The following is a 15,872-nucleotide window of genomic DNA, read 5'->3' as shown; positions in this document are numbered from 1 at the left end:
TGTGATGAATGCTTCCTCTCAATGAGAGAGCTTTTGTCAGTTCCATGGTACGGTGAAAAGACAGGAAGAAAGACAGGACTAATGCCAGTTGGAAAATCAGTAGTTTGCTCAGCTTGATTGATTCTTTGCTTTGCTTCGCTACTTCACAAGATAAACTGAGTCACTGCATTCACCCTGATCATATGATAGGTTCAGGCTAAACCAGAAAATAATACATATGTTTTTTGCTCATATTACCATAGACAATTTGAAAAAAACCTCTAAGCTCCCAAACATCAAAAATTACCCATTACTTTGAAATGATATGAATAGATCCTACATGCAGCATGTGGCCTTCACATGTGGTAAACAATTGAGAATGTTCCAATATCTAAGTTAAATGCAAAAGATGGACATGTTCTGTCCTATATCATGCTTCATTTGCATGTTGCCTCTAAGAACAGCTCTTTCAGTAGATGATGGGAAGCCTTCACTTGAATAAAGGCAAATATTATGTTCTGTGAAGTTTTGGTGGGATAAGAGGCAGCTGGAAACGTGTTGTCCCTGTTCCTACGTACCAATGAGCACAGGCAGAACTGAAAAGTCACTTTAGCAAAACAGCAGAGGAATCTGTTTATTAACACCTTTACTGCCTGAATATTGCTCAAGTATTACCACTGAGGAAGGATAGTGTTATATCTCAGTGTCAGAATCAGCTGGCTAGTCACTCATGCAAGGAGTATACAGATTTGTCCTTCCCTATCCTGTTTTTGGAGCAGGCAAGAGCACTGAAAGTTCCCAGCTCTCTGCTAGGCTACACAAAGGCAAGGGTGATAGCTGGTATTCACAGTGGAATGCCATTTCCTTCTAGTGAAACAACTAAGTTATTGCTGAGCTACTGGTCTAAGAACTCTTGGTTTACACAGCTGAAAAATGTTTTGCTGGTAACAACATCCCCTCCACTATTTGTTGTGGCTTTACTACATTCTAAAAGCTTCAATTAAGCTATAATCATTAACAGAACCTGCCAAAAATGGAAACTCATTTTAGAGTTATCTTACAGCTAGCCTGTTCATTTGACGTTGCAGTTTGAAAATACATGTAGTAGAAGAAATGGTTGTTTACAGGAAGAAAGTCTTTATTTTCAGGAGGAAAAAGAACTGAAGAAAAGGACCTCATGTTAGTATTTGCATTTTAACTTGAAAACATTTTTCCATCAGGAAAGTTTTTTAACCTTAGGCTAAAATTCTGAAAGAATACATAAGGTGTTTTTTTTTTTTTTCCTCCAAATAAGCTTTTTAGTTTGCATTTACAACAAACTACCATTCTGATTATCCAGCAGAGCAGATACTATACAGATTATATAGTACAGCCAAGACATACTACAAAATTATCACACATACACAATATCTTTTAACAGATTCGACAGAGAAACTCTATTCTAAAAATATTATGTATTGAAAGCTACTATTATCCCCTCAGGAAGCTGCATAGACTGTAAATGTCTGTTAGTGATGTTTTATTGTTGATTTCTTTTTAATATAAATTTATTTGTAAGTAAATTCTGCAAGATCAGAAGAGAGCAGACAGTAACTGTACAATTAAGCACCTGAGCCTGGAGTACAGAAGCCAATAAAATCTTTTTTTAAGTAGCCTATCAAAAGCGAGCACTGGATATTGAACTGCCCACTAGCTTGTAACTATGTTAAACAAGGCCACTGTATTTATTTCTTGGCTGCCTGAATTCACTTGGCTGAAAGAAGTAGGTGGCATTTGAATAGAACTTGCAGTCCTCAAGTACAAGACTCTCAAACTGATCTAGGTAAGAGAGGAAGCACTGGTTTTTTGCATTTTTTTAAATGAGTGTCTTCATCACAGTTTCTAGCATTTAGTATTCCATAAACTAATTATATGCTCTTACATAATCTTCTCAGTGCTGTAATTTCTCTCTTTTCTCTCACCTTTGCATTCTAATGAAGACTAGATCTAGCCTAAACATGTAGGAATATCTTACCTAGCATAACCTCTCAATATTACTTAATGTAACTGGGATGGATATAAATCTAGTAATCTTTAAAAATATATTTAAATTACCATGCAGATTATTTTCAGTTTGGACAATCACTTCACACATCTCCAAAAATAATCTCTTTTTTGCCTTTTGGCATACTATGAACTACATACTTTAAACATTTAAGCACTCTGTTTCAAGATGTATTAAACTCTGGATGGCCATAGTACTTACATTGTGTGATTCAAAACAATACCTTGAATTTTTTTTTTAAAGACTTTTGCATTGGCCCCATACACATAGTTTACATTTGTTTTCAATTTCCTGACAAAGGGTATCTGTTAGAAGCTGGAAAAGGTTCATAAGCAGGATGTACACCTTAAGCAGGACAGACATAAAATATTTTATAATGAGCCACCCTCTATTAAGGGTGCCTACATTTAAAAAGCTTATAGGCTCGGCAATGTATACATCTGTTTATCAATCACACTTCCAGATGTTACACAGCAGTTATTAGAATTACACATAATTTCTAAGAGTCATCAGTGGTTTGTGCACAATTTTTTGCCTAAGACTAAATTGTTGCACCCCAAGGAACTCTGTTTTTGCAGGTTCTACTTAGCAAAAACCACCTACTGTGTGCTGAGGACATCTGCAGTGACAGATAACTGTAACACACATGAATTCCACATCAGTTATTAGAAATACACTATTAGAAAGACCACAGATTATCCCATTACTATGTGCTTATTTTTTACACCATCAACTTCTGCCTCTTACAACAGAGACCTCTATGACAGAGACTTCTATGATGCAGCATCTGGAAGAGCTGATGGAATTATCTGTCATACAAAGAGATGACTATTTTAACTCAGTTTTTTTTCTTAGTAAAACAAATTGGATTCAATCAGAGGCATATTTAAGGCTTTGTACGAAAGGTTTTGATCGATTTGAAGCTTTGTTTCTTAAGTGTTACATCCCCAGCCACCAGAGCCCTGTGTTGGGATAGTTTCCTTAAAAGCTTTTATTAAGGAGGACAAACTATTATTATTATACATCCATGCTAAAAAAACATTCAGTAGCTCCACTCTAAGAGGCATTTTCTTCACACTGCAGGAAAAGATACATGAAGTAAACACCAAGACAATGGAAAGACCACATGAGGCTACGAAGATGGAAAACAACACTTCTTCCTGCTTTTTCATGGAAAGAAAGACTCGTGTGAAGGCTAATAGGAAAGAGATTGTGCTAACCAAGCTGAGGAAGAGCTTCTCCTGCACACCAAGGAAACTGAAGAACTTTGTAATGGACTTCTTTCCTGTTTTACGATGGCTTCCCAAATACCAGTGCAAAGAGTACATTTGGGGTGATGTTATGTCTGGGTTAGTGATTGGAATCATTTTGGTGCCCCAAGCAATCGCATACTCACTACTGGCAGGCCTGAAGCCTATTTACAGTCTTTATACATCTTTCTTTGCCAACATCATCTATTTCTTAATGGGCACATCTCGTCACGTCTCAGTTGGCATTTTCAGCTTGATAAGTTTAATGGTGGGACAAGTTGTGGACAGAGAACTTCTCTTAGCTGGATTTGACTTGAATGATGATGCCACACCAGCCTTGGGTCACGGCTCCCTGCAGACTGACAGCCAGTCCAACACAACTGTCTTCAATCTTACTACCGAGGGGATGAATGCTGAATGTGGAAAAGAATGCTATGCTATAGGCATTGCTACAGCCCTGACATTTGTGGCTGGAGTGTACCAGGTAAGTGGTTGCTGATATTCAGAGACAAAGTATGAAATTCCTAAAGCTTTCTTGCATGACCTAAGTTTTGACTATCCTTCCATGAGAGACACAGCATCATTTAACTTGAATGATCTTGGACTGTTTTCTCCAGGAAGCCTAACTCTGCAGGCAATTTGGAGAAAACATGATGTAAGCAGTTTTATCAGCTACAAACAAGCACAAATAAAACAAGTCTTTTGCAAGACTAGTAACACTGCTTTAACACTCTACTACCCTTCAGTCTTGCTGATTTCGTGGGACTGTGAATCAAATACAGATCTCATCATGAGGGAAATTCTGAAGTACCTTTGTACTTCAACAATAAAAAAATGATTCTGTGACTCTAAATAAAGTTGTCTCCCTAGATATTTTAATAAAGGTGAAGGCTCATTCACCTACTTCTACACTAGCTCAGAACATACTGCTCAGTGTTTCACTACCAGGTGCTATGTTATACCAAAGCACTGTCCAGTGATAAGTCAGAAAGGAGAGAAAGCAGAAAGGAAATGAGGAAGTAGACTAAACTAACTTTCAGACAGTGGTTTTGTTGGACTGTTGGACACTCACCAGTATGCTGCCCATCGTAAGGATATCAAGAGAACGCACAAGGAAGCACCATGAACATACCTGTGAATTGTCTGCATAAGAATTAAGAGGGAAGATCTTCCCTTTACTAAAAATTTTCAGGTCATGTACATGAACAACAAAACACGAAGCTATATTCTTCAAAGCCATCAAAAGAAGCAGCAGCAACTAGTTAGGACAATATCCTCAGATGTGTGAAAGCCTCTGGTGTCTTCTGCCATTGTTGATCTTAGGCATGTCATAAAGGCCTTGTTTCACTTTCCCTTCTGTTCACAAGGCTGACATCAAAAGCTGCTTAATGTAACCATGTCACCAGAGAACTTAGGGTTAGGGATAGGATTGTCATTGTCATCACTCAAATTCTCTTTACAAAGAAAAGTCTACAAGTTGTAACTGTAATCACTTTTAGCCAGGAAAAAAAAAAAAAAAAAGTTGATATAACAGCACTTCTAGATCCGGTGTTCTTAGGCTTAGGAAATAAAATTCTGACAAGCCACTTCATTCAGAACAGTACTGGAGTTAGGGAGTTCCATTTGATTATTTTTCAAACTTCTAATTCATCTCTTGGTTTTGTAGTATCCCATAACAGTATCAGGAATCACGTTTTAAAAGCAGATTGAAAACACTAAAGGATAACTCCCACTTTAATTTTCAACTAGCCAAATGCTATCTGCCTCCAGCTATTTCTCTCTCAACTGTACTTACTTGCAGTATCACAGTATCATTTAAGGCTTATCTTTTTTTCTTTTTTTTCTTTTTTTTGTGTCTCCCCAGGTTCTAATGGGAGTCTTCCGTCTGGGTTTTGTATCTATGTACCTGTCTGAATCAGTTCTAGACGGCTTTGCAACTGGCGCTTCCTTAACAATTTTAACAGCTCAAGTGAAGTATCTGATTGGAATAAAAATCCCACGTAGCCAAGGGCACGGGATGCTTGTTATTACTTGGATTAACATTTTCAGGAACATTTCTCAGGCTAACATTTGTGATATCATTACAAGTGCCATTTGTATCGTTGTGCTGGTTACTGCTAAGGAACTGGGAGATCGTTACAAGCATAAGCTGAAATTCCCTCTTCCCACAGAGCTGATAGTTATTGTTGTGGCGACACTAGTGTCACATTATGGAAACTTAAATGAAGTGTATTCATCCAGTGTCTCTGGAGCTATTCCAACAGGATTTATTGCCCCCAAGGTACCACGTTTTGACTTAATGATCCGTGTTGCTATAGATGCCTTACCTCTCGCAGTAGTAAGCTTTGTCTTCACTGTATCCCTTTCTGAAATGTGTGCAAAGAAATACGCTTACACTATCCGAGCCAATCAGGAAATGTTTGCTGTAGGGTTCTGCAACATCATTCCGTCTTTTTTCCACTCTTTTGCAACAAGTGCAGCTCTGGCAAAAACACTTGTGAAAACATCTACAGGCTGCCAGACTCAAGTCTCCGGAGTGATTAGTGCAATGGTGGTTCTGCTGGTACTACTCTTCTTGGCACCTCTCTTCTACTCCTTGCAAAAGTGCGTCCTTGCTTGTATCATCATTGTCAGCCTTCGAGGAGCTCTAAGAAAGTTCCGAGATGTGCCAGCACGGTACCATGTGAATAAGGTGGACACAGTGGTTTGGGTCGTTACTATGTCTGCCTCTGCTTTGATCAGCACAGAAATAGGGCTACTAGTTGGCATTGTTTTCTCCATGTTATGCATCATTGTTCGGACACAGCAGCCACGGACAGCCCTGCTTGGTCAAATCCAAGATACCAACTTTTATGAGGATGACTTAGAATATGAAAATCTCTCTTCTGTTCCAAAGGTCAAAATATTCCGTTTTGAGGCACCACTTTATTATGCCAATAGAAACTATTTCCTAAAGTCTCTGTACAGATTGACTGACCTAGATCCTAACTTAGAAGCTGCCAGAAGGAAGAAATATGAGAAGAAGGAAAAGCAGCATCTGAAAAAAGAAAATCAACAAAATCAACCAACTGTTAATGGACTGGACAATAGAGACACCACTCTGCAACTAGTCCCTAAGCAAATTGACTTCCAAGCCCTTGTTGTAGATTGCTCTTCCATCCCATTTTTGGACACCACTGGAGTTAATACTCTAAAGGAAATTCTAAAAGACTACAAGGAATTAAATATTTCTGTTCTCTTAGCTTGCTGTAATCCCTCAGTGATAGACTCTCTGAAAAGAGGAGGTTACTTTGGGAAAGATTTTGGAGGTATGCAAGAAATGCTCTTCTACAGTATACACAATGCTGTGCGGTTTGCAAAAGACCAAAAGCTTACTGCAGACTGCTCTGTTTAATCCCATTTTTCCTTGACAATACACTAAAGAAAGTGACAGATGGAGAAGGGCAGTTTGCAATAATTAAGTTATCAGACACACTGTTGGCTTTGTACAGCAATGGGCCTACAAGACATTGTCCCCTGAAGAGTTCTGCAATTCACTGGATGCCGCTTAGAACAGCCCTTGGGGACGCAGTCCGGGGCTAGGCTAGGACAAGCTGGATAATTATCTGCACCTCAATTTCAGAATGTGGGTGAAAAAGAAGTGCATCTTGGGGCAGTTTTCCTTGTTTTGCCATTATAATACATGACCAAATATACAGTGTCATGAGACTGAGACTGGAAGTCTCTCAAGAGCCATCTGCCTCTCCCAGTGGCTTGTGTTAAGAAGGATGAGTCATATATCCAAACATAATGGATCACGGACATATAATGATTTAAACTCTGGCTTGCAAAGCTCTGTCCATTCCATCATTCAAGACACGCTCTTTAGCAACTCCCACTATTTGCAAGCAAGGAAAATGTATAAAGCATTGTGGGATGTGTTAATGTTACGCCTCTCCTCGTCACCTTGATTGCATGGGCTTAATGACACAACTTGCCACAAGTGAAGAAACCACAGGCTATCACAATTTCTCTCAAAACCATCTTCTCAAGATAACTTCGTGGAGTCACTTGTGATATTGGAACCACCGTATGTTAATTAGTTACTGAGGGTTTCAATACCTCTAGTAACATAGGAAGAAACATGACCCTGATGTACAATTTTCTTGTGTCTAGAGAAAAGAGATACATGGGATTAAGAAAACAGAATGGCTTTTCTGGCAATCATACAGTTACCACAGTAGTTATACCACCCTGTCAAAATGTGTTACCTCTGTTGATACAACTCTAATCGAGGGACACACAAGGATCACTAAGTATAATCCTCAAGACTGTGATGCAGCACGCCATGCCCTTCCTACAACAGCCTGAAAAAGGGACAAGGGTAAGTGAAGAAAGCAAGAGAAAAGAGGATAAAATGAGAAGTTAATCTGTGATCTACCATGTAGGGGAATGGTTAGTCAAAAATGCCAGGCTGGTTCTCTCTGATGCACTTCTAATGAAGTATATATAGCCCACAGCAGTATAACTGATCCAAGTAGAGCAATGCTTTATAAGTTGTGTATCCCCAAACACTAGAAAAATCTCACCACACTCCAGATCATTCTACATACTACTGACTTTTTTTTCCCCACCATGTAATTCTTTGATTATAGATCTAATAACCCGTATTTTACAGGTCTGTGTTAATTTTCATGACAACTTGCATTGAGTTATTTATTCTGTATGGTGTCAAATGATACCCTCAGAGTCAGTTTTGTTGTTTTATATCTATGCTCTCTCTATACAAATAAGTACACATCTAGATTTTGATTCTAGTTGTACTGATTCCAGTACTGCTGGTACTTAGTGTTCTAGCATATGGCATTGACAGAAAACTTTTTCTTACACTGAAGTCTAAAATTACCTGCATGAAAGGGAGGACAGCTGCCCTACCTTTCTCTTCTTATTCATGGCTGGTTCACATGTGGAACCAAGCATAGAAGGAAACTGTCACACTTGTGCTTTGTACACTTAGCAGACACCAGAAATAGGCTACATGTATGCTGAAACTATTTCTTAGATATACCACTAAAACAAATGCCACATCGACCCATCATGTGATTTGCTTATTTCAACTTCCAGGTCACTGAATGGAAGAACAATCAAACTGAGGTTCTCCAGTTGCCCCAGAGCCTGTTTGGCTTTCAAGAACACATATTTCATTTAAAAAAAAAAAAAAAAAAAAAAAAAAAGCATTCCCAAAAAACAAAATAGGAAGTGTCTTAATAGGGATTGAGAGTAGCACAATATTAGGTAAGTGACTCAATGCTGACATTCTCATGCATTCATTACAGAAAAGAGAAAAGTCTATCAACTGTACACTGCTAGCACTGTCAGAGCAGTAAAACCTGACAGAAATGCCTGTTTAGATATTACAAGATTGATCACTGGCAGCCAAATCCTGCCATAAAACAATTAAATAATATAATTCTTTAAAGTGCTGACTTGGTACGACTAGCTTATTTTTGTCATAAAAACAAATGGACAAAGTCCAAGGACAAAGTGTTGTGTTTATTTTTGTTTGTAACCATTCTTTGATCTGGGAGTATCTCTTTTAATGTTTCGCCAGGAAGTCACAAGAGGAAGTGGGTTCACAAGAATTAGTGCTAGACAGTTAGTAACAATACAGTTTTAGGCTGCTGTGACCAAGTAAGCTGTTGTTGGAAGTCAACTTAAATTTTTTCAATAGAAAAGAAAAGCATTTCCTAGCAATCTACACTTCTTTTATCTTCACGAATCAAGTTACCAACCTGGAACATAAAAGGGAAAAAATATAAATTCCTTTGACTCTTGATAAATCTCATCTTAGAAAAGAACAAAAAAAAAAGAAAGAAAGAAAAACAACTATCCCCATGGAAAGTGTATGCTTGCAACAACCTCTGGGGAAAAATAAGTAGAAGTTGCCCATGCAGTCCTTTTTTACCCATAAGACTGATAAATTAAGTCAGAAGCCTATTTTTCATTATATTTTTGTAGCAATGGCACAGCAAAGAAGAGCAGAGAAACTCTTCTATGCATAAGAGGGGGCTTGAGCTTTAGTACTTCTACTAGAAAGAAACCATCAACCAGAAGAAAGAACCATTACCTGTTTCATTGACAGATCTGGCTCACAACCAAGTTGAGTTGGACAGCATAAAATACAGCAGGGAAATGGCCTTCAGTGTGATGATATAGGGATGCTCAGAGATCATGAATTACTTCAGAGTACACAAAATGTAACGTAAAAAAAAGTAAGCCCTTTTCCAGCAGGTTAATGTTTGCTATACTGCACTGGATCAAGACTAAGCATATGACTGAAAATGTTACAAACTGCCAATTCTCTTCTCTCCTATTGTACCATGAACTATGTACTGTGACTTGGGAGAGGAGCTGGGGATATTATTGTAATTCCAACTAGGTTAATACTAATTTTAAAATAAAATTGTTATATGACTATTAGAAAATGTTATATCTATCATGTATATTGACAATATTTTTGTTCACTATGGTGCCTTGCACAGATCATGTATACAACAAACCTTAGTACAGCTGCATAACAATAGGAACAGGACCTTATCTTGAGGACCGCGTGATTCCCATGGATCTGGGCACAGAGTTGAGAGTATTTACCTCCAACTCTCCTCTTGCTTACTGGCAGGACAGCCAGAATACATGGTCTAGGTTCCAGAAATAGCTACATTTACTGGGACTGCCAAATAACATCCTGGGAACTGTTCAGTCCATGAAAGAAACTTTGAGTTCCTGTGTAACCATGAATCCTGTGTCTCATGACGTGAATATAAATGTGTGTTTTTGGCTGAAAAATAAAAATAGCAGTTCTTTAAGCTCGTCTCATGGTATACTTTCATGGGTGGTAAAATAAAAGGGTAACGTGGAATAAAGTAAAGGACTAAAGGTAGGTCTGGTGTCCTAGAAAAGAGTTAAAGCATAGGGATGCATATGGAATTGAGGCATCTATTATTAGAACACACAATGAGGAAGAGCACTCTAGAAGACTGACACTTTTTCCACTTCTACATAGACACATCTGCTTTTTGGGTGGAACATTTATATCACCTTTTTACATGTAGCACAACTGGAAAGAAAAGCAACATGTTATTGCTGGCCATCCTCTGTGATGGTACCTCCCAGCACACTGTCTTCTGTGGGTAGATCACATCCTTTCTATTCACCTGTCTCACAATATAAACCAGCTTTGCTGTTACAGGGATCTTGTTCAAAACCTCTCTATGTTGTTCTGGAAATCACTGGCTTAGAAAAAGAATCACATATGCACAGAAGTAAGCATCAGCACGGAACTTCTGTTCCAATTTGCAACCTTAAACCTGTTCCTTCTTCCAAGCCCAGTGTTCATCTGTAGGGCTCATGCTCTCTCCCCTTCTAAACACCACTGTTGCTCAATTTACTGTCTGTCTATCCAGTGTTTAAATGCCATCTTTGGAAAGTGTACCTTTTTGCAAATACGATCAGATAAGCAACAGCCTGAGCCAAGCTGAATTTTAAGATTACAGTTTTGGATTTTTATTTATTTATTTATTGTATGTTTTGTTTCCTCCTACAGCAATCACTCCTGTTCTAGGCATCTTCATTTTTTATTCCACTGGGCACACTGAATCACAGAATAATATAAAAGTTTGTGTAAGAAGAGATCTTGAAAGATCATTTATACCCAACACCCAGCACAGGACGGGACATCTTTCACTACATCAGGTTGCTCACAGCCCTGTTGTTTAACTTGACTTTAAACACTTCCAGTGACGGTGCATCTACAACTTATCTGGGCAATCTGTTCCAGTGTCTCACTCCTCTCATCATAAAAAATGTCTTCCCTATCACAGAATAGTTTGGGTTGGAAGGAATCATCTATTTTCAACCCCTCTGCCATGGGCAGGGTATACCATCCATTAGATCAGATTGCTTGAAGTCCCATCCAACCTGGGCTTGAGCACTTCCAGGGAAAGGGTATCCAAAACTTCTCTGGGCAATTTGTTGTAGTATTCTACTACTCTAATATTAGAGATTTTTTTCTAGTAACTAACCTAAATTGACCCTCTTTTTATTTAATTTACTCCTTGTTCTATCACTACATTCCTTAATAACAAGTCCCTCTCCCTCTTTCCTGTATGAAGCCATCAAGTACTCTAAGATGTTATGAGGTCTCCCCTGAGCTTTCTTTAGGCTAATCAACCCCAACTCTTTCGACTCTGTTGAAAGGAGAGGCACTCCAGTCCTCAGATTATCTCCATGGCTCTCCTCAGGATCCACTCTAAAAGGTCCATATATCTCTTGCGCTGGCGGTCCCAAAACCTGGCTGTGGTACTCCAGGTGACTCCACAAAATAGCAGAGTAAATGGAAAGAATTACCCCCTTCAATCTGCTGGCCATGTTTCTTTTGATGAAGACCATAACTGCAGAATCACAGAATCACAGAATTGCAGGGCTTGGAAGGGAGCTCAAGAGATCATTGAGTCCATACCCCCTGCAAAGCAGGTTTCCTACAATAGGTCACACAGGTATGCATCCAGACAGGTCTTCTCCATAAAAGGAGACTCCACAGCCTCTCTGGGCAGCCTCTTTGTCCTGTCACTAAGCCTCATCCATTTGCCTTCCACCTCACTTTGGATATTTATAGTCATTAATCAGATCCCATCTCAGCCTTCTTTTCACCTGGCTGAACATATTCAGGTTGCTCAGCCTTTCCTCTTAAGGGAAATGCTCCAGGCCCTTTAGCATCTTTATGGGCGTCCTCTGGACTCCTTCAAGGAGATCTCTGTCTTTTTTTAATCAAGGAGCCCAGATCTGGACACAGCATTCTAAATGTGGCCTCACCTGGACAGAGTAGAGGGGAAGGATCACCTCCCTCAATCTACTGGCCACATGTTTTTTAATGTGTTCCAGAGTACCGCTGGCCTTCTTGGTCACTGCTGGCTCATGGCCAACCTGCTGTTCACCAGAATACTCAGGTCGTTCTCCACAGAGCTCCTCTCCAGCTCCTCTCCCTAACCTGCACTGATGCATGCAGTTATTCCTCCCCAGGTGCAAGACTCCGCACTTACAGTTGACTTTTTGGGCTGCAAGCACAAAATGTTGGCCCATTATCCAATTCTCCATTCACCAATATCCCCAAACCCTTCTTCATAGATCAGCTTGCAATCCACTCGTCACCCAGTCTGTACTGACATCTGTACTGACATCGGGGACCATCCAATTGAGATGCAGGATCTTGCATGTAGCCTTACTGAACTTCATAAATTCCTATGTAGAACCACATCCCAAGCCTGTTAAAATCCCTCTGGAGGGCATCCCACCTTTCAGATGCAATCAACAGCAAAAACCTGATCTCTTACAATGGGAGGGATTTTGTTCCCCAAGACCCTGGCTTGGTGTTGAGGGACTTGAGTGATTAGGGAAGAATGACTGCAAGTAAAACCTGAGACAAAAAAAAAAAAATTGGCAACTTCAGCCTTCTCTACATCAATTGTCACTAGTTCTCCTGTTTTACTTATTGTGGTGGGAGGCATGCTTTCCTTAACATTCCTTACATGTTATAGCAGTCCCATCTGAAGTGCTTTGGTAAGGAATGCACTGAATTTACAGCTATCACCCTATTCTAGCCTTTTCCTAACTTTCCCCAAAGACATATTACTTGGAAAAGGAGTGTAACACTGCAACCTGAATATTAAAACAAGACAGCCAGAGGGAGCTGTAGGTACATAAACTCCCTTTTCAAATCTGCGTAACACTCTGACCTGCAAATTAAAATCAGGCCTATAGCCAGAGGGAGCTGTAGGTACATATGAGTCAGACTGTACACTGAAAAAAATGAACTCTCAAAGTCTGGTTTCTTCTAGTTCTTCACCTCAATACCGAGTAGCTGCAGGTGTTACTGCACTAACAACAAACTCAGCTGGACTTGGAGGAACAGCAGCACTCTGGTGTAATTTGAAAACAGCTGGAATGACCATTGATTGAAATCTGTCTGAGTCCTCTCTATAATACTCGGCATATATTGCTCCAACTGCAAAGCAGAGCTCTTCCTCATTTAAAGGAGCACTAAGGTCTCCTGATGAGCCCTGTCTTCAAGGCTTTACCAAGCAGTATTTTAAAAGGATGCATCCAATTATAAAATGCTACACTATGACCTCAAAACATGTAATGAGACTCAATTCTGCTAGCCTGAGACCTCTTTGGAAGCTGTACAACTGGGAATCAAGTCACTGAGCTTCAAACAGCAGCCAGAGAGATGTGGAATGACTCCAGCATATGACTTGAGATGGTCTTGGTAAAACTGATCAGTACACCCACCGGATTCTTCTGATGAAAAGAACCTCAAAGCACTCCTCAGCCTCTTGTTAGGACAAAACGCATGCAAGTTAGCCCCATCTTTCTCAAGACAATCTCTCTCTTTCCTCAACTCATACACCCCCAAACTATGCCAATCCACTGGCCATTATCTGACTTCCATGAACACAAAAACACAACCAGTCTGCAGTTAAACTGTGAGAACTGCCGAAGTGAGCAACTGCTCAGCACTTTAATGAGTCACAACTCTTTTTTTAGATTTTTGACATGAAACATTTACTTACCTGACAGTAATCAATTCCAGTAACCAGTGAATTCGAACTTGTTCAATGCCATCATGAGGAACAGAAGAAATGTATGCAAGGTTCATCTCTTGATCTTTGCTTAGGTCAAATAGATCAGCAGAACTGTGAGGTAAAGGAGGGCTTTGGAAAAAGAACAAAAAAGGAGTAACATATTACAACATTAGCTATCAGCTCCACTGGGTATTCAGAACTCCCTATGTTAAACATGTATCACCTGCAAGATCTTATCTGGCTTAAGGAACACTGTCTTAATAAGAGGTGAAAATGAAAAGGGGGCTAAGGAACTGCACCTACAATGTGGCAAAGCAGAACAAAAATCAGGTGCATCTCATTGCCACTCCTAAAGAAAGTATTACAAGCAGTCATTGCTCCTCAGGTAACAGCTTCAGTCAGAGGTGGCCTGAATTAGCTATGCAATGGTGATCACTTTACTTCTAAGTAACCAATGATAAGGAAAGCACAGTGACTTCTAGGCTCTGGAGCAGGAGCCAGGTTTGCCCAGGATTGTGCTAGAGCAAATACTGGGTTGATATTCCTGCTGAGATCTATGCGCTGACATCAACCCTTGCTCTGCTGTGAAAGTTACATCTGTAAGAAGCAGAATTAAACTCTGAGTTTTTATTTCTCCATCACACCTCATTTCTGGAGTATGAAGCTTTATATTTCTATGATGCTGCAAGTCTTGAGCACATTAAATTGTATAACAACGATCATATTAATATTAATTCAGTGTCTCATTATTCCACCAAAATTAAGGAACACTAGAGCAAATTCTGCTGCTTCTACCTCTGAGAGAAGTAACTGCAAGATGGAAAGAGATCTCACTCCTCTTTCTCCTCAAGTTAGAACATTGCTCTGTTCATTGGCTTTGGGCATCTTTCACCATTTTCAATTAGACTTCTAAGAACGTGTAAATTCTGAGTTTTGAACTGTTTACACTACAAGAAAGATAAAAACATAATTGTTTCCAAAGTTTGGTAAAATACTTCTGTACATCTTCCTGAAGCAAGAGAAGACAACTTGTACTATCATATACTGTTTAAGATAGTACAGTTACTGTATAGATGAGTAACAAAATTATGCTTGGCCTAATGTGATGTCTCCTCTGATGGGTAGATGAGACAGGTTCCAAATTTACTACTGCTTCCATGCTAACAAACAGGTTATGTGACTTAAAATTTCTCTTTTTAGCAGTAAGTTTTACTCATTACTCTTTTCTGCCAGGATTACCATTTTCTGCAAGGATTCCCAAAACTTGTCTGTTCAGCTACCATCACTGGTAGTAGATACTGGTGCTGCTAATGGTAGCAGCATCTTTGGAGCTCTATGATTTTAACTATGCTGCAGATAGTCAAACTGTCATCTTCTCCTTCTCTACTCCCTCTGTAAGTTAATCTCACCTCCTGCAGCTACTGAATGAGCCTGATACTGTACCTTCTGTGCCTGAAGGCAGAAAAACCTGACCCCACCTTGAAAAAGACTTGACACGTCCTAGCACAGACACTATCTACCACCCCCATCCCCTGTATCCTTATTAGAAAGCTAAGTCTTGGCACATACTACATTCCCGTGGTGCTTCATGCTAATCAGCCAGAATATGAGAGTTCTGTGCAACTTCACTAGCATACAGGTCACTTAAAATGCCATCTCCCAAAGATTGCCTCAAGTCACACGCGAGACCGAGAAGTTACTGATTCTACTTTGTCTAGAAATGTACCAGCCATCTGGGTTGTTTTCATTGTTCCAGTGGATAAGGACAATATAAACTGCTGTATTTTGAAGGAGTGTTTTGTGATCGCACTGAGATTCAAACTTGGACAAATGCACTGCTTTACCCAGTGGCAAACTAGACAGAAATCAAGGCATAATGCATTCACAGGCATTGCCCATGCTGAATAAAAATGTTTAAATTCACACTGCCGGAGAGAAACCTTATGACCTTATGACCACGACAAGAACAGAATGCTGGAA

General features: G+C 39.5%; 2 protein-coding genes across 6 annotated transcripts in view; one reads left to right on the top strand and one right to left on the bottom strand.

Annotated features, from left to right (window-relative positions):
• SLC26A1 (solute carrier family 26 member 1) overlaps nt 1-10,118 on the top strand; it is a 39,147-nt gene extending 29,029 nt beyond the window's left edge. For all 4 annotated transcript variants that reach the window (XM_085214233.1, XM_085214235.1, XM_085214234.1 and 1 more), the window contains 2 exons: nt 3,107-3,757; nt 5,138-10,118. In XM_085214233.1, coding sequence (XP_085070359.1) covers nt 3,107-3,757; nt 5,138-6,667 — 2,181 coding nt within the window. In that variant the 3' untranslated portion in view covers nt 6,668-10,118. The remainder of the gene's footprint in view (nt 1-3,106; nt 3,758-5,137) is intronic.
• The window catches only part of IDUA (alpha-L-iduronidase), a 71,373-nt gene that overhangs the window by 54,181 nt on the left and 1,320 nt on the right, over nt 1-15,872 (bottom strand). For both annotated transcript variants that reach the window (XR_014880660.1, XM_085214238.1), the window contains exon 2: nt 13,881-14,021. Coding sequence is in view for 1 of the 2 variants with exons in the window: in XM_085214238.1 (XP_085070364.1) it covers nt 13,881-14,021 (141 nt within the window). In the remaining variant the exon portion in view is untranslated. The remainder of the gene's footprint in view (nt 1-13,880; nt 14,022-15,872) is intronic.

This window comes from Meleagris gallopavo, chromosome Z, assembly GCF_905368555.1.
Source record: "Meleagris gallopavo chromosome Z, MGAL_WU_HG_1.1, whole genome shotgun sequence".
Taxonomy (NCBI): Eukaryota; Metazoa; Chordata; class Aves; order Galliformes; family Phasianidae; genus Meleagris; species Meleagris gallopavo.
This window is presented reverse-complemented; position numbering and strand designations above follow the sequence as displayed.